Here is a 19,503-nt window from a genome sequence, read left to right as displayed (position 1 = left end):
CAGTATCTAGCAGTGATAAAAGCAACTGGACTTTTTGAGCCGCTCAGATGAGTGGTGAAACGATTTCAAAAATATTCAGAACATCTGTTTCCATTCTAGTACACATTGCACCTCATTAAGTTTTGATTAAACTGATCTGCCATAGTGAATATTCATCTTAAATACTGATTCTATACCCCTCATGAACACTTTTGTAGCAGTGTTTGGCCAAATCATATGTGTTAATTGGTTATGGTCTGGTCCAGTGAACATTCTAATACTCTTACTTGCTACAAAATGTTTCCATTGCTGTACCTCTTCAAAGTTGGTTTCAAATCCAAACATGTACTTGATAAAGAGCATGGAACAAAATATTAGATTTTAAAATTGAGTGTAACAAACTTTGGAGAGATATCCAAAATTAAACCCCATACGTGTTGGTCTATAGTTTACTATAATATTATATGTATGCTGAACTTCACAACAGAAGTTATAAAGTTGGAAGAGGGCCAATAAGTGCATATCCATGGTGCAATTATTTAATATTAAGTTTAGAAATGTTCTGTTCTGGACATAAAGACCCTTTAGAGTCTTGACCAAAATTTTTGATTGGGGAGGCTAAAGTTGACCATACGCATACTAACTTAAAGCTGTAATTTAGTGAATTTTGCAGTGGTGTAACAGGACATCCATTCCCTTCCCCCTCCCCCAGATCCTGTTGGCTACAGTGGGGTTTTGGTAGGATTGCTTTTCCTCTGTATACAGTATTGCTCTGGATGGAGCTTCTGAAGTTCCCTATTTAGTTCTCCCTCCATTTGGGTTTTCTCAGGTTCCCCCATCTCCACAGCACCCCTGATTAGGATTAGTGATGGGCGAACGAATAAATTCGCGAAACGGCCGCGAAAATTCGCCGAAAAAAGGCGCCGGCATCGAAAAAACGGGCGCCGGCGTCGAAAACGGGCGCCGGCGTCAAAAACGAGACGCCGGCGCCGTTTCGCGAATTTTTCACCCATCACTAATTAGGATCCCTTCCACGGCAGCCCTGCTTCTGCCTATGTATCAAACACCCTAATTTTATCTATGTTTCCAAATGCCCCATCTCATCTCTATTTCATACTCTATTCCACCAATATCCCCCATAACCTATGTTGTGGACCGTAGCTGACATATTCTGTCAGGCTTACCTACACCCATGCTGCTTCTCTTGCCCTCAAAGTTTAAGTCCCGGTACAGACGCAGGTATTGGCTACAGGAAGTTCAGAGTTCTCTTTGTAGCCAATTGGATTGCTGTACAGCTGTATCGGGACTTAACCATTCACAGGGAAACCCTGCAGCATGGATTCTTGCAGGCTCACAGTTGATCAGCACAAGAAAATATGAAATAATTGCACCTCCTCCCAGGTAGGAACCAGAAATATATGGTAAAAAAAATGTTTTTTCCCCTTTTTTTATTATTTCAGGTATCAGAGTGGCTTGGGCAGGCTTAGCCTCTCCATGCCTTAATGAAAATTGCCCATGTTGACCAATAAATCTAACCCAACCTGTCAATGAAACATCAGCAGTACAACCTGGGGGTGGCAGGACATTTAGATTATATTAAAAGGTCTGAATGGCCTGGTCCCAAAACAAGTTCTCCTGGTTCTCTGGAGCAGTCCAATTTAATCCCTATGGTGGTAGTACAGTTGCATGCATTGTATATATATATAAGTTTGAGTATTGCTTCTGTATCTGCAGTGCTATAACATTAGTAACGTAGTACAGTAACTGTACAAACAGAGACAAATACTAGAATAACGCTAGAATCATATATTTAAAGTGGCACAGGAGAAAGGCGGTCCCTGTCTTGTAGAGCTTACCTTTTAAGTCATTTCTATTGACTGCGCAAGGCAAATTTTGCCTGTGAGACAACAGTTCACACAATTAGCATTTCATTGCAAGGCCCAAGTATAGAGGTGCATATATATAGGTGCAAGAACCTTTGTGAATAGCAGTTCAACGGTTTTAATTGATTGTTTCCATTTTTTTTATTTAATGAGGGTAAGTGAACCGAGACAATGCATATAAACAGAAATCCCTATACAGGTTAAAATATTTAGACAGAAAACATTAAATATAATACAGTAAACTATTAGCAAATTAGGTAAGTACTGAGTTGGGTCTTATGGGCAGAGTTAATAGAGTCATGTGTCATTATGGTACTTAAGAACGGTTTGATTTTTTTTGATAATTACTTTCCCTTTAAGCAAACAGGTTACATTTGTCCAGGTCTTGCTCATGCCTACTTGGTAGAACATTCCAAGGGTTTATTACCCAGAGAAGAGTAACGATTTATGATTAATTGATATTAACATTCAATGACATAGTTCTTATCTGCCTCAGTTCCACATTCCCTAAGGCTCCTGCTCCTGAAACTTTAGCTTTTTATTTAGTTACTGTTTTATTGTGTTTGGCTAGAAGAAGTCTAGGATTGAATGTCTGCCACTCAGGGTTACATATTAACTGGACTGGGAAAACACTGGGCCTAACCAGGAGACCTGATCTGTTATAGACATTTCTACCCACCAGGCAACTTTGATGGAACCTGAGATCAATACTAATCTTGAAAGCTTATTTACTCAACTGACTATTAGTCCAGTAAAGATTTCTGTAATGTTCTTTTTGTTGAGATATCTGATACATACTGTATGGGTTGTTTTATTTTTGTTCAAGAAGAATATCCACCACTTCTTTGGACAGTTTCAAACACAAAACTTTCCCAGGACAAAGAGAGAAATCTCAAGTCGATGTCTCCTGCACCTGAGCGGGTTAAGCCCCCTCCTTCCCATGGAGGCCCAAGCTTAGCTCATGCCCAGGTCACACTGATCGGAGAACAATGATGTATCCATAGTAAGAAGAAAATAACCATACAGTAAGAAGTCCGTAGTCAAAGTAAGAAGAAAAAAGTCATATAGTAACAAGTCCATAGTCATAGTAACAAGAACATAGTCATATAGTAAGAAGTCCAAAGTCAAATTTGTTCCAGGTTGTTTGATTCCTGTTCATGTACAATGACTTCTTTGCCAAAATACCGGTTCCCCACTACTTGAAGAACCATTTTTTGAATTTTCTCTATGCATTTTTTTGCACATAAGGTCGTCCACTAGACCACCATTCTAAACTACGGACAAAATTTGTATCAAGTTTGTCAAAAACTCTATAATTAGAGAAAACTGGCACTAACCCTAACAGCCAGTTTTAACACTATTGGTGATAAATCTTTGGAGTCTTTGGAGAAATCTCAATTGCACAAAAAAATATATATTTAGAACAAACTCGCATTTTTAAAAACCACAGATGTCTACTTATGCATTAAAAGATCCAAATATAAAAAGCATAAACAAATAAAACACAGAATGAATAAGAATACGAAAACCTCGAAATCCTCATTGTCATTTGAATTTTTGTGCACTTACAAAAATGAAAGGTCCTATTGACTTCTACATGACCTTGTAGTACAGTTTTTCGTGTTTTTTACACTTGTGGGGTTATTTATCAGAGTTCTTGTGTTAGAGGTTTTTTTTATACTCTAATTATAGAGTATTGGAACTAAATCAAATGCGAACACAAATCAAATGGAGTTTTTCTTTGAGAAAAACTCGATTGTCAGGAATAGTGATGTGCAAGCCAGCCCGATACTCGTGGGTTTACCCTTGTGAGCCCTTGTAATTCTTCTTTATGAAATGTCCTTTCAAGTCAGCATTAACAATTATATCAGTACTGGGTTAGCGTGGCACCTACTCCAACTACTCAACTGGAAAACATAAATATAAGAAATAGTGGTCTATTATTGAACACAGTCCAGTCTGCTAACTTGGGTAGATTCCATCAAGCCTCTCAGAATTTCATCAGTTTGGTTCTTCCACAGTCTTTTCTACCCCTACCCGACAGGTACAAGTGGGAATCCCATTTCTTATGAAGAAAGAATATTTTCAACAAGCGTTTTCTCACCCCCATCAATCATTTCACCATCCTTTATTTACCATCTCTTTTTATTGCACTAGTCTGTAAAGCTTTATTCTTTCTCATTCAACCAAATGGGGTTTCCCTTTACCCTCTTTGAGCAGGGATTTACTTCTTATATTCCTTTGCATTTACCCTCCCTGTATTTATTTTCCCATGGATTTTATTGTTATAAATATTGTTAAAACACTGCCCGCCCTGTGGTGTAGCAAAAATACACTTGTATATATAATTACATGCATTGCGTTTTTTATTTCTGTGGGATATATGCCCACAAGAACATTTTTAAAATCCACCTGTTTTGCCGGTGCTTATGTTTGAGAAGTCTCTGTCCATGTTTATCTTTACTGAAGTTTCTTCTAGCTTGGCTTCATTTGGCAGGGGTCATGTATGTGCAGTTGGCCATTTATCACGTCTCTGAGGTCTGTTGCAGAGCACAGAAATCTACAGCTGCCCCATTATTATAACTCTGCCAGCATAATTTAATTCATGAGGAGCAGGAGGAGGGTGGCACGTAGGTGTACTGTACCCCCTAACACCAGTGTGTGTTCCATAATGGTGGTGCAAAGGAAAGCATCTTGCACTTCTGTCTAGGGTCATCATAAAGTACCCCTATGGGGGGCTAAACCTTGGCTTGGGGCACATCATTTTCATTAATATCACCACTGTGGATATTTTCTTGAATAACGGGATATGAAGCACACCATCCTCCGGCTTTGCCTTTAGAGCATTTCATTACAGCGGAAAAGTAACACAAGCTTTCGGGGAGAACCCTTTCCTCAGAATGCACCTGAGGAAGGGGTTCTCCCCAAAAGCCAAATCACAATAACACTGTTAAGTAGAATAAGGACCTTGCAGTGGGGCACAAGGGATTCGTGTAAATAAAACACCCTGTTTACTCAAGGCTACACGCAGAAACCACTGAAGAGAAATATCAATATAAATTATTCAGAGAATAAAGAAATAATGGGAGTGTCACAATTTGCTCTCCAAACAATTGGAACAAACTGCTTGATACAACAGTTATCAGCACAGGTTATTGATGGTATTTAAAGTCAGTCAGGGTAAGGAACAGTCATAGAGCGTATAAGGACCAGTAAGGTAAGATCTCTACATATTCAATTTCCAAATCTTATTCATTTCTTATTCTTATCTAAGCGTTTGATGAAATCCATATCATTATGAGGAAATGAGGTGTCAAGATTCCCAGATGAAGCAATAGAAGGGATTGCAATACAGGTATGAGAACTGTTATCCAGAATGCTCGGGACCTGGGATTTTCCGGATAACGGATCTTTCTGTCATTTGGATCTTCATACCTTAAGGGCAGAGACAGACAAGAAGATTCGGGGAGATTTTGTTGCCTGGTGACAAATCTCCTCGTCTTTGGACGACTAATCTCCCCAAACTGCCTCCCCGCCGGCGATTTAGATTCTAGGACACTCACGAGGAAACTTCGGGCTAGTTAGGAGAACAAAGCACTCCGAGTGCCATCCTACCTGCGATTTAGATTCTAGTCAGCAGTTCGGGGAGATTAGTCGTCCGATGAAGAGACGATTTGTCGTTGGGCAACTAATCTCCCCGAATCTTCTTGCCTGTCTCTGCCCTAAGTCTACTAGAAAATCATATAAACATTAAATAAACCCAATAGGCTGGTTTTGCTTCCAATAAGGATTAATTATATCTTAGTTGGGATCAAGTACAAGTTACTGTTTTATTATTACACAGAAAAAGGAAATCATTTCTAAGAATTTGGATAAAATAGCATCTATTATTATTATTATTTTATTATTAACATGTAATTATATAGCGCCAACATATTGCGTAGCACTGTAAAGTAAATGTGATTATACAACTACATCACATGAATTATATACATAGAACATATGAAGTTACATACATCACAATCAATACAGGTACAAAAAGGTGAGGAAAGCCCTATGCAGAAAGAGCTTACACTCTAAAGGGAAGGGAGTAATACACAAGGTGTGTGAGTGGGCAAGATCGAATTAAGTGGGTGAGAAATGTGCTACTGTATGTGGTGTTGCGTTTGGTAGTTAAGCAGAGTGAGGGGAGGCTTCTCGAAAGAAGTGCGTTTTTAGAGATTTCTTGAAAGCAGAAAGGTTGGGAGAAAGTGGGACAGATCGTGGGAGAGAGTTCCAGAGGAGGGGTGCAGCCCTTGCAAAGTCTTGAATGTGAGCATGTGAGGAGGTAATGAGAGAAGAGTTGAGTAGCAGGTCAGTAGCAGGTCATCTATGAGAGACTTTCCGTAATTTGGATCTTTCTGGATAACAGGTCTCTGGAAAAAGGGATCCCTTGCCAGTATTTTATTGTTGCCATATAGGTATCCTTCTACATATATAACCAGACTAGTAGAGCAAAGTGGTGAGCAGGGCCGCTCCTGTCATAAGTAAGGCGAGAACCGTGCCTCAGGTGGGGGGCGGCATTTGAGGCAGCAGCCCTGGAATCATGGCTGGTGGTGAGGTCCCTTTGCAGTAGTAGTAGTAGTCTGTGAATAAATTCGACAGACACGAATTCACAAAGAAATTCTGCATTTTGCCGAAAGCGAATTCATTTGAAAAACTGTGGCGACAATTCGCCGGTGAAAAATCCGCCATGTCAAAAAAAATTGGCAGTTGTCAAAATTATCGCGTGTATAAAAATAGTCGATCGCGTCAAAATTATTTTGACGCCCATTGACTTCAATGCGTTTTGCAAAAATTTGCCCCTCATTAAGTTGACTAAGAATCCCCCATACAGGTGCCTGCAATACTGATACACTATAGGTAGTGCTTGTTTGTTAACAGGTCTAGTGTGTTCTCAGTTTACTTGGGTCATGGCCGATTGTTTGTTTCAATACACACGTGTAGAGCTGAATTGTCAGATATACATATAGAATTCTACCTGTATCTGACCATTCAGCACTAACAATGGTCGATGTTTGGGTCCCTTCAAAGGTGCCCGATCAAAATATTCCGTCCAGCCCAATCGACGAGCCGACCGATATCCAAGTCTTCTGCCAATGTCGCTCAGCTCTTTTTCCAACATGACTGTGGGGAGGCAGTCGCTTATGAGCTAACATTTAATTAAAATACAAGACTCAGTTTTCCCTTTTTGTCGGTGAAGGTCGGCCACATCTTTTATTAAAACCATATTTGCCAAAAACCGATAACCCTGTCCTTGCCATGTTATACCAAGCCCAGGTTACGACAGATGCCAGCCACCCCATGTAGCAAGTCCCAGGGCTCCCTCTGCTCCCAATACCTCCCCACAGTCCCGGCCATCGTTCGTTACCCACGTTGATGCCTTGAAACATGCACCGAATATTGTACTAAATTTGTTTCATACGATATTATCTGTGTATCTATGGCCACCTTTACTCTTTTATACAGAGGTTCTGTATCACGCTGCACTCACTGCACCTCAATAAACACTTTACCCCATTACTGCCCCTGCTCTGCCATTGGATTAACAAGACCAGACTCTGGTGGTAGGTGGGGAGAATTTTTACTTTTCTTTTATTCTAATAATCTAGTATATAGAGACCCCATGGCTGCCCCCTTAAAGCTGCTGCCCCATGCACAGGCTCTTGGGTGCCAATATAAATACAGCCCTGCCTGGAGTACAGAAACTAGTGTAGAGACCCTCATATACCCCCTTAAAATCTCAGTGAGAGAAACTGGCAAAACAAAGGGTCAGTGGTGAGAAAAGAAAAAGGAAGAAGTGGGATGAGAGACAGAAGAATAGAAAAGAGAGGAGAAGGGAGGTAGGGAGTAGAAAGACGGAGAGGATATCTGATAATCTATAGAAGAAGAAAGAAGAGGGAGGATAGTTATAGACACATTGTAGTTTATATCGGTTGAAATGAGACGAATCTCCAGCAACTGTCATGTGATCCCACTTCTCTCTGCAAATACATACACCGAAATATACATACAAGCACACACACATACTTAGAGGCACATTTATTAAAGGTTGAATTTCGAATTTGTAAACTCTATAAAATTCAAATATACTCAAAATTCAGCTGGGGGGGGTGATTTATAAAAAAAACGACAGACTCGAAAATTATTTGAGTTTTTTCTCGAAAAAAACTCAAATGTTAGGAAGGCTAATAAGATTTGAAGATTGGTCCATGGACCTCTCCTATTGACTTATACATGAATTAGGTGGCGAATAGTCGAATTCGAGTTCTTGAAGGGCCAGAGTATGATAAATCTCAAAATTTCAATTTGAATTCAAATTCAAATCGAGTTTGGATAATTCACAATTTGAGAGTTTTGACCATAGAATCACTTTAAGGTATAAAGATCCAAATTAAAAAAAAAGCCACAGAGGGAAACATCTCAGCAGCTTTACATTAGCATGCAGACCAGGTATATTCATGGAATCTTACTTTCAATATACACAGAAATGCAAAATATGTGCATTATATGTGAATCTGTGACTAGTTATAAACCTCAGATTTTGTAGCCGTTGAATAAGCAAGAGCTCTTTATTTGTTTGGTATCTCTGTTGCACATTAGGAAAATACTCAACTCAAAAGACTCTCTGTTTATCATTGTGTTGTCTCTTCTCCATTAGGATGAAGTGCATTGTGGTCCTGCTGGTTGGCATCTCCATTGGATGGGTTCATTCCTGCAGCCCCCCACCAGGAGGTAGGAGAATCTTCTTGATTTAGCATTTGTCTTTAATCTTTACTGACATACTCTATGCGGAGGTCACTGCTGATGATTTAGTGATCTGCCCATAACCAGAGCCACAATGTGGTGATACAGTGTCTAAATGAATTTATCCAATAGATTGCAACATACATATTTACAATCCTTAATTATTTCCATCCTCTAGATCACTTATGATGCACTGTCTGAGAAGTAGAGCACATTTCTTTATATTATTTATATTATTTTATTGTTTAGCCAATAATCTGGCAAGGTCAGGAGATGTCAAGCAAAGCTCCACTTTTGACCCGAAGTACACCGCTCAATCGGCTGTTGATGGCAATAAAGAAAACAACATATTCAAAAGCCCCTGTGCTCACACGAATAAAGACAATCCTGCTTGGTGGCAGTTGGACCTGAAGAAGACCTACAACATTGATACTGTGGTCATAGTGAACAGAGGAGACAGTTGCAGTGAGCGTCTGTTAAAAGCCGAGATTCGTGTTGGAAATTCTGCAGATAATAACAACCCCGTGTGAGTCCCAAACACCTGTATCTGTATTCTGTAAGAGTATCTCTTCTTTTTAAAATGAATGCATTATATTAATGAGGCATAGCATCTGAGGTGACTTCAAGAAAGGAATCATGGGTCATGGTTGGGTAAAACTCAACATGGGGTTCATGGAGAGAACAAAGTCCTTCTCATTCCCCTGACCACTGATAAATAATACAATGAGGTTAATAGAAGTCCAAATTTGAAAATGCCATGCCCTGATGCAGTAGGTATCAATGCTGAAATAAGAATCAAAACAGTTTTCTGTAGAGTTCTAGAAACAGAGGTACTCAATGGTAAAGCTAAGTGACAACAACATAGAAAAATGATCATCTGTTTTTCCCATTTGATCAAACTGTCATAAAATAAACTCATATTTGTCTTTTCCACCCAGATGCGCCACCATCACTGATGTTTCACAATCGACCATTACTCTGTGCTGTAAGGGGATGGGGGGTCGTTATGTCAGTGTGGTCATTTCTGACCGGGCAGAATATCTGCAGCTCTGTGAAGTGGAGGTTTATGGGCAAGAACCGAAATCTACAGATGGTAAGGCCTGCGGTAATATGTTAATCAGGTTCAATTCTGTACTGTTTTAGAATTAGTCTAGTTCCTATCCTCCTCTCAGCATCTGTCTCTCTTTATTCTCTCTTCATGCAGGTGTCAGAGTCAGATTTTAATTGGCAGTCAAGTCTAACGCATCTTTTTGTGAGGGTCTCTGTTTGCATAGAAGATGAATTAGAACTTACTTGTAACTGTACCCAGTGGTCTAGTTGGGTGGTGGGAACGCCCCAAGCTGCTTCCATATGATTTGGCCCATGCATCTTTGTGCACGTGTGTCCTGCCATTTTGTTTGGCGCCCACTTCTGATGTCATCACGTTGGTGCGAAATCCAAATATTTAAAGACACCTCGTCCATTTGTTCACTGCCCAACGTAGGTCTATTGTAGATAATTCCTGGGTGCACTACTAGCCTGTTTTCTCTGTTCTTTGGCCTTTGCCTGTCCTTGACCACCACTGTATCTCTGCCTGAAACGACCTTTGCCCATTACTGACTATTCTTCTAGATCCTGCCTCTGTACTGAGCTGACTGATTGATTTTGAGATCAGCCTGTTTCCTCAACTATGCTTTGCTCTTACCCTGTTCTTCCTGCCACATGTTGCGGTCCCCTAGTCTGCCCAGAACTCTCGCCTTGGTTCTCTCACTTTAAGACCTGGTGGCATCTGAGTAGTGGATGGCTCCTCCCAAAGGGAAAGGCTATTGTTATTTGCAAAAGCATGAGCCATGACCAAAACCTTTGCGTCTTGGATTAAGGTTCTTAGTGGGGTCCACCAATTAATTCCATCCAGGATGTGGCACTTGCAACAGGATCTTGACAAACTGGCAATCTGGGCAGCTAAGTGGCAAATGAGATCCAATGTTAATAAATGTAAAGTCATGCACCAGGGATGTAACAATATCCACTTATACCCTTAATGGGACTGCACTAGGCAAATCCATAATGGAGACGGAGCTTGGAGTCCTTGTAGATAATAAACTTGTCTGTAGCAAGCAATGCCAGTCAGCAGCATCAAGGGCAAATAAGGTCTTGACTTGTATTAAATGGGGCAGAGAGTCACGGGAGGAGGGGGTCCCACTGTATAGAGCACTGGTAAGGCCCCATCTAGAATATGCCGTACAGTTTTGGTCTCCATCACTCAAACAGGACATTATTGTATTAGAGAGGGTACAGAGAAGGGCAACTAAGCTGGTAAAGGGAAAATCTTAGCTATGAGGAAAGACTGGCCAAATTGGGGATGTTCCAGCTGGAGAAGAGGCGCTTAAGGGGAGATATGATAACTATGTATAAATATATAAGGGGATCATATAATAATCTCTCTAATGATTTATTTACCAGTAGGTCTTTCCAGCAGACACAAGGTCACCCATTCCGATTAGAAGAAAAGAGGTTCTGCCTAAATATTGGGAAGGGGTTTGTTACAGTGAGAGTTATGAAGATGTGGAATTGTCTCCCTGAATCAGTGGTACAGGCTGATACATTAGATAGGTACAAGGAAGGGTCGGATGCTTTATTCACCAGTAGCTCCTCCCACCAGACAGGAGGGAGCCAATGAGATTAGAGGAGGGAAAGGGGTGTTACAGGGAGAGCTGGGAAGTGAATCAGTGGTACAGGCTGATACATTAGATAGGTATAAGAAGGGGTTGGATGGTGTTTAGCAAGTGAGGGAATACAGGGATATGGGAGATAGCTCATAGTACAAGTTGATCCAGGGACTGGTCCCATTGCCATTTTGGAGTCAGGAAGGAATTTTGGAGAAGCTTCAAATGGGGTTTTTGCCTTCCTCTGGATTAACTGGCAGTTAGGTTATATATAGACTTAAAAGACTGAACTTGATGGACTTGTGTCTTTTTTCAACCTTACTTACCGTATATACTCGAGTATAAGCCGTCCCGAGTATAAGCCGAGGTACCTAATTTTACCTCCAAAAACTGGGAAAGTTTATTGACTCGAGTATAAGCCTAGGGTGAGAAATGCAGCAGCTTCTGGTAAGTTTCAATCAAAAAATTGAGGGTTTCTGCTCCCATTGGAGGTGCCGGCGTCTCGTTTTTGGATGCAGGCGACCATTCTTGGATGCCGGCGAATATTCTTGGAGACTATTCTTGGGTGCCGCCGACTATTCTTAGGCGCGGCGACTATTCTTAGACGCCGGCGACCGTTTTTGCGCTTGACCCGAGTATAAGCCGAGGTAGAATTTTTCACCATATATTGTGGGCTGAAAAACTCGGCTTATACTCGAGTATATACGGTAGTATGTTATGTCACTATGTTATGTCTGTTCTGGGTTTTGGGATACCATACATTACTCTTTCGAAATAACCAAATCTGTCTCTCTACATGACGGATTTGTATTGGTTAGTCTGAAAAAAATTAGCTCAAATATATCTTTTAGGCAAAGGACGTCCCCCACCAAAAAGATGTATTAGACCTAACTATCAATCAAAATCTGACTGACTCCTGTCTGAATTAAGAAGAAGTCTGACATTGCAATTGACAAATTTTATCTGTCCTAGACAAAAAGTCACTCCACTATTGTAAAGCTCACTGTTATCCACTATTCCTATTCCCAATTCAATATTTTAAAGATGATAAACTTCAGTCATCACCATCAGACACATGATATTTTAGCAAGAGCAATACTATTAAAGAAGTTCCCTCCGTTTGTCTTGTTCATATATTTTTCATGAGGAAAATTAATATAATTACATTTTGTTGACAGTGAATCTGGCAAGATTGGGAGAGGCCAGTCAGAGCTCAACTTACAGACCCGAGTATAACGCTGCTACCGCTATTGATGGTAATAAGTGGACAAATATGATGGGTGGCTCATGTTCCCACACCAATAATGACAACCCGGCTTGGTGGCAGCTGGACCTAAAGAAATGGTACAAGATTGAGACAGTGGTCATAGTGAACAGAGGAGACTGTTGCGGTGAGCGCCTGAAAGGAGCCGAAATTCGTGTTGGAAATTCAGCAGATAAAAACAACCCAGTGTAAGTCCCAAACAACAAAGCAATGTCTTGTCAGTACTGCAACTCGTAGCAATTAACTCTACTAATTGAATGATAAATACAACACACCACCAAATTACCCACAGTTGAACATCAAAAGTCAATAAAGGAACATACAAACATTAATAAAGGGTGGAAACTCCACATAGTGAACACATTTCTATGTCAGTAAGCAGCACAAAACAAATTCCAAATGCCTGGTGGTTCTTAAAGCATGGAAACGAAGGTAAGAACGAATTAGATTAGAAAGGCACCTTGGGAAACACCAATAAAAACATGTATAAGGAAGCAAATATGAATTCATAGATGATGTGATTTAGATTAAAACAAAGCCCCACTTACTGGAATCCATGTAAAGAGAAATCAAGCAAGGGGGGGACACATTTCTGGATCCTCAACTCAAGCAGATGTTAAGTGAGAACCAAAGAGTTCTAAGTGGACTAGTTTAATTCAGAGTGTTATATTGAGAAAGAACAGCCAAAGTTCTACAACTTCCACATATTGGAGGTTCACAATAAAGATCAACCAGGCAGTCCTTTGGGGTATGTGTTTATTTGCAGATTCAGTTCCTCAGTAACTATACCTGGTAGTTGACTGTTTCAAAACAACCTTATTAAACTAGAAGCTTAAATAATGTGCAGATGAGATGTTCCCCAGTGCTCAGGGTGAAGTCAATTCCAGTGTTTATTATCACACAGCCACTACTAGCTGCACCTAAAATTAAGGAGGTAGTCACCTGGGAAAGATGCAAAATACTGGGGCTTTTATGAGCCCCTGATTATAAAGCAATTCCACACGCTGGCACAAACCTGGAGAAATGTGAATATGACTCCCTATGCTTATTAGGTTCATATAATGCTGAATATAAAGTTTTACAAATAAATGGAGAAATGTATGGTCCTTGCCTCGCTCTACTATCTCATATAACGTTCAATAAAGAAACCCTGATTTGCAGCAATTCCAGCAGACATTTGGCAAGGAACTTTGCTGCAGTGTGTGGAAAGTTACCAGAAGCAGCACAAACATTGCCCTTAGTAACTTTAAGAGCAAAATTTAAGAGTGCAATTGCATTTTCTGCAGTAGCGATTTGGTTTGAGCTCCATGAGGTAAGTGAAGGTGGGTAAGGGGACAGCAGGCCCAGATTCAAACAGTTGGGATTTACAAAAATATTCAAAGGTAATTTCAATCCCCACCTACTGTAGCTCTTCTCAGAGGTGTGACTGGTTTGTAGGGCAGCGTACGTTGACTCTATTCCCACAAAAGCTCTAGAGAGTTGAGATCTAGTGATTCTGTGGAACATTCTCCAGGTTCTTTCTTATACCGTAATAGGCTTTGTGTAAGTTATAAGTATGCTTTGGATCATCGTCCTGTTGCATAATGAAGTTTGCCCCAATCCAGCATTGACCACAGGGATTGGCACGACTATGTATAAAACATGAACATTTCCTACTGTTTCCAATCTTTTTCACTCTAATGTACACTGTACACGCATGCTGAGTGTTCCCAAATACAGCGATCACTTTTTTTTATCGAGAGTGGGTAAAAACACACAAATATTATTTCGTGTGACTTTTATCTGATATGTTTCTTCCCTCCCCCAGATGCGGCACCATCACTGACGTCTCACAACTGACTATCACCCTGTCCTGTAAGGGAATGGTGGGTCGCTATGTGAGTGTGGTCATTCCCGGGAGACCAGAAAATCTCCAGATCTGTGAAGTGGAGGTTTATGGGACGGAACCTGAATACAACGGAGTGAAACTTTGTTGGTAGCCATTGTTGTACTCAGTCAGTGCCCTCTAACAGACAGTAGGAAAGCAAGAGAAGGAACCTCTGTTGAAATTAATAAACAGTTTGAATTGTGTTTAATGCAGAAATGATGGTTTCCTCAATGATTCACTTGGCATCATGTGATGTAACTAAAGATAATCTGAATGAGAATTGTCTCCTTTATACATATGGACAGTCCAATGGATTCTTATGTGAAGATCTTCCACCAGCAACACTCTCCATGGCTGCTGGAATGGAAAGTCCAAATGAAGCTCAAAGCTAATGGATACTGTAATGCAGGGGTACCCAAAGGCTGAATCAAATTCTACCACTCGATCTTGAGTTGGTGACCAGCAGATTATAACAACAGAGTATTTTGTTCATAACTGGCTTCATTATATTGTATATATAGGTTTGACTCCTGACATGGCACTATATCCACAGAGTGTTTTCCACTGGGTACCCCCCCCCACTCCAAAACCATACAGCCAGGTAGATAGTCTCCTGATTAAACTGACCCTACTGTGTGTGATAGGGCCCTTCTGAGCAATACGTTGGCACTTGAAATAAAGGGAAATAATCAACCGTACATAATATACATAACATTAATTAGTATTACATATTAAATGTTATATATGTATGACATTCACAAAAATGTCACAGACTCCTGACTATAACCGTAACCTATACCATAAAGTATGGTATTGGATGGTACTGGAGATATATCTAGTAGGTCTCAGCTACAGTTTCTGAGCTACAGTGATCAGACCCTTCCTTGAAGCCACAACAACATTAAACCTATTTTATTGGCTACTTCCTCACATTCTTTCTTCATTTTTATAAATCCAATATTAATAGTAATAGTACACTGGCTCTGTGCTAATGTACATACCATTGTAAAATCATTAAATTACAATTGTTTGGTTTTCTCTGGCATTGCTCAGCATTCTTATCATCACACAGTTTCTGAACTGTCAGTACTTACTTGTTTATTGCATTTCTCACCTTCAGAAAGTGAAATTCAGACACAGTTTCTCTGCTGCTACAATACTGCCTCCCAGTGGTCACAATAAATACTGCAAGGTCCATGGTATTTTAGTTCATTTAAAGGAAAAGCCTACCTATATCGGCCTATATCGGCTTTTTACTAATCACAAAGGAACAATTGCTAATGGTGTATAGAAATGCTCCCAGAAGTTTTGAAAGGAACAGGTAGCTCTAGGTTGGGGGGTAACTAGGGTTGGCACCTATTCAGGAATAAACTGGACTAATTTTATAATTATCAAGCAAATGGCACGAAGCATAATTTTTACCAGCCAACCCTTCTATCTCACAAACACCGACCCTACTATTTGCCCCTTGTTTTAATGACTCTGACCCTTGACAACACATACTGTCCCATTAAGTCATGGTCCCGTCTCTCACAAGCCTGCCCCCATCCCAGCAAATATTACCTCTGCCAAAAAGTACCCAATACTCAAAGTACATTGGTGTTGTAAGCCTACCTAACTCTGTATAATGATTTCTGTCACCAATAGCCATGTTGTTTAAATATTCGTTCTAGGGGTATCAGTTTCAATTGATAGATGTAACCACCAAGGGCCCATTCCACAGAGAAGTATCTCTATGTATGGAAAGTGGCAGGATAGCAAGGTTATTTAAGCAGAACAAGACAGAGGCACCGAGGAATGGTAGTGACTGAAGGACAAGATGGAGAAAATAGGACAAGATGGAGAAAATAGGACAAGATGGAGACAGAAGGGTAAGATGGAGACAATAGGACAAGATGAAGACAGTAGGACAAGATGGAGACATTAAGACAAGATGGAGACAGTAGGGCAAGATGGAGACCGAAGGGCAAGATGGAGACAGTAGGACAAGATGGAGACAGTAGGACAAGATAGAGACAGTAGGACAAGATGAATACATTAAGACAAGATGGAGACAGTAGGGCAAGATGGAGACTGAAGGGCAAGATGGAGACAGTAGGACAAGATTGAGACAGTAGGACAAGATGGAGACAGTAGGGCAAGATGGAGACAGTAGGACAAGATGGAGAGAGTAGGGCAAGATGAGACAGTAGGACAAAATGGAGACAGTAGGACAAGATGAAGACATTAAGACAAGATGGAGACAGTAGGGCAAGATGGAGACCGAAGGGCAAGATGGAGACAGTAGGACAAGATGGAGACAGTAGGGCAAGATGGAGACAGTAGGACAAGATGGAGACAGTAGGGCAAGATGGAGACAGTAGGACAAGATGGAGACAGTAGGACAAGATGGAGACAGTAGGGCAAGATGGAGACCGAAGGGCAAGATGGAGACAGTAGGACAAGATGGAGACAGTAGGACAAGATGGAGACAGTAGGGCAAGATGGAGACAGTAGGACAAGATGGAGACAGCAGGACAAAATGGAGACAGTAGGACAAGATGATGGAAACAGTAGGGCAAGATGGGAGACACTGATTTAAGGATGGAGACTGTATGGTAAGATGGAGACCGAAGGGCAAGATGGAGACAGTAGGACAAGATGGAGACAGTAGGACAAGATAGAGACAGTAGGACAAGATGAATACATTAAGACAAGATGGAGACAGTAGGGCAAGATGGAGACTGAAGGGCAAGATGGAGACAGTAGGGCAAGATTGAGACAGTAGGACAAGATGGAGACAGTAGGGCAAGATGGAGACAGTAGGACAAGATGGAGAGAGTAGGGCAAGATGAGACAGTAGGACAAAATGGAGACAGTAGGACAAGATGAAGACATTAAGACAAGATGGAGACAGTAGGGCAAGATGGAGACCGAAGGGCAAGATGGAGACAGTAGGACAAGATGGAGACAGTAGGGCAAGATGGAGACAGTAGGACAAGATGGAGACAGTAGGGCAAGATGGAGACAGTAGGACAAGATGGAGACAGTAGGACAAGATGGAGACAGTAGGGCAAGATGGAGACCGAAGGGCAAGATGGAGACAGTAGGACAAGATGGAGACAGTAGGGCAAGATGGAGACAGTAGGACAAGATAGAGACAGTAGGACAAGATGAATACATTAAGACAAGATGGAGACAGTAGGGCAAGATGGAGACCGAAGGGCAAGATGGAGACAGTAGGACAAGATGGAGACAGTAGGGCAAGATGGAGACAGTAGGACAAGATGGAGACAGTAGGGCAAGATGGAGACAGTAGGACAAGATGGAGACAGTAGGACAAGATGGAGACAGTAGGACAAGATGGAGACAGCGGGACAAAATGGAGACAGTAGGACAAGATGATGGAAACAGTAGGGCAAGATGGGAGACACTGATTTAAGGATGGAGACTGTATGGTAAGATGGAGACAGTGGGGTAATTTGAATTATGAGTTCTTTAATGCTTTTTTCAGTGTTCTGTCCTCCCTATGTATTACCCTGGGCCAGTGTGTAGTTCATGCAGCTAAACCTCCCCACACTCCAATAAAGAGACTGAGCTTGGAGTCTGTAGATTTTACTGGATGGCAAGGGGAATAGATAGAAAGCTGAGTGGAGAGGTGAAAGTGTAACAAATACACAAAGCACAATAAGTATGTTTGCAATGAACTATAATATAAATATAACTATAATATAAAACATATGAGCGTATAAACTGCAACATGAAAACACTAGCTGGCATGAATGTATATGCGCCAATGTCTCTGGGGGGCACTGGCAGCGGTGGAGGTGATTTGGCGCAAATATTTTGCTTACCAAAGATGCTACCGTGAGGAGAGAATAAACGGTCTACTTCTTCCATAACATGAGCTGTAAAATGGAGTCCTAGCTCCCACAAGGCACTGCTCTAGGTCACAAGGTGGGAGTATGGTGGCCTGATTAGTCCAAATGCAGTTCTGCCATAAGCCATGTAGAACAAATACAGGAAAATCAGTAAAGGTGCCACACTTACACTGAATCGCCTTTTGAAGCGTCGGGTGCACAGCTGTGTTCCTCTCTGCCAAGGAATATATCCACAATAAAGCAATAAATCCAGCAGCACTCCAATATGTGATTCAATTATTTATTCATGCCATTAGCAGAGCAACGTTTCAGGCTATTCCAGCCCTTTATCAAGCTAAATGAACTGTGTAACAAAACACTTAAAGGGATACTATCATGGGAAAATTTTATTTTAAAATATTTTTTTAAAATGAATCAGTTAATAGTGCTGCTCCAGCAGAATTCTGCACTGAAATCCATTTCTCAAAAGAGCAAACAGATTTTTTTATATTCAATTTTGAAATCTGACATGGGGCTAGACATATTGTCAATTTCCCAGCTGCCCCAAGTCATGTGACTGGTACTCTGATAAACTTCAATCACTCTTTACTGCTGTACTGCAAGTTAGAGTGATATCACCCCCCTCCCTTTCATCAGCAGCCAAACAAAAGAACAATGGGAAGGTAACGAGATAGCAGCTCCCTAACACAAGATAACAGCTGCCTGGTAGATCTAAGAACAACACTCAATAGTAAAATCCAGGTCCCACTGAGACACATTCAGTTACATTGAGAAGGAAAAACAGCAGCCTGCCAAAAAGCATTTCTCTTCTAAAGTGCAGCACAAGTCACATGACCAGGGGCAGCTGGGAAATTGACAAAATGTCTAGCCCCATGTCAGATTTCAAAACTGAATATAAAAAAATCTGTTTGCTCTTTTGAGAAATGGATTTCAATGCAGAATTCTGCTGGAGCAGCACTATTAACTGATGCGTTTTGAAAAAATACTTTTTCCCATGACAGTATCCCTTTAAGTAAGTGATTTAGGGGGAGGGGTTACAACTTGGTTCCCACCTCCCAGTGTGGGACTCAATTCCCAGCATTCCCAGTGAAATATTACAAAATAAATATTAGTGAATGATATAAAAACAGTAACTATTAAAACATTTATGTTATATCAAATGTTAAAAAGTCAAGTGTTATTAAAATTCCAAAAAAAGGTCCAAAAAAGTCCAAAAGAA

At 40.8% G+C, this 19,503-nt stretch overlaps 1 protein-coding gene across 1 annotated transcript in view; it reads left to right on the top strand.

The window, feature by feature from the left end:
* Window positions 1-15,459, top strand: part of LOC108718613 — a 37,281-nt gene extending 21,822 nt beyond the window's left edge. The window contains exons 25-28 of the mRNA XM_041566675.1: window positions 8,886-9,174; window positions 9,587-9,741; window positions 12,472-12,745; window positions 14,365-15,459. Of these exons, the coding sequence (XP_041422609.1) occupies window positions 8,886-9,174; window positions 9,587-9,741; window positions 12,472-12,745; window positions 14,365-14,536 (890 nt within the window). The 3' untranslated portion in view covers window positions 14,537-15,459. The remainder of the gene's footprint in view (window positions 1-8,885; window positions 9,175-9,586; window positions 9,742-12,471; window positions 12,746-14,364) is intronic.
* Window positions 15,460-19,503: the final 4,044 nt, after the last annotated feature.

This window comes from Xenopus laevis, chromosome 6L (genome assembly GCF_017654675.1).
Source record: "Xenopus laevis strain J_2021 chromosome 6L, Xenopus_laevis_v10.1, whole genome shotgun sequence".
NCBI lineage: Eukaryota > Metazoa > Chordata > Amphibia > Anura > Pipidae > Xenopus > Xenopus laevis.
Note: the sequence above shows the minus strand (reverse complement) of the source record. Positions and strands in the feature narration are given on the sequence as shown.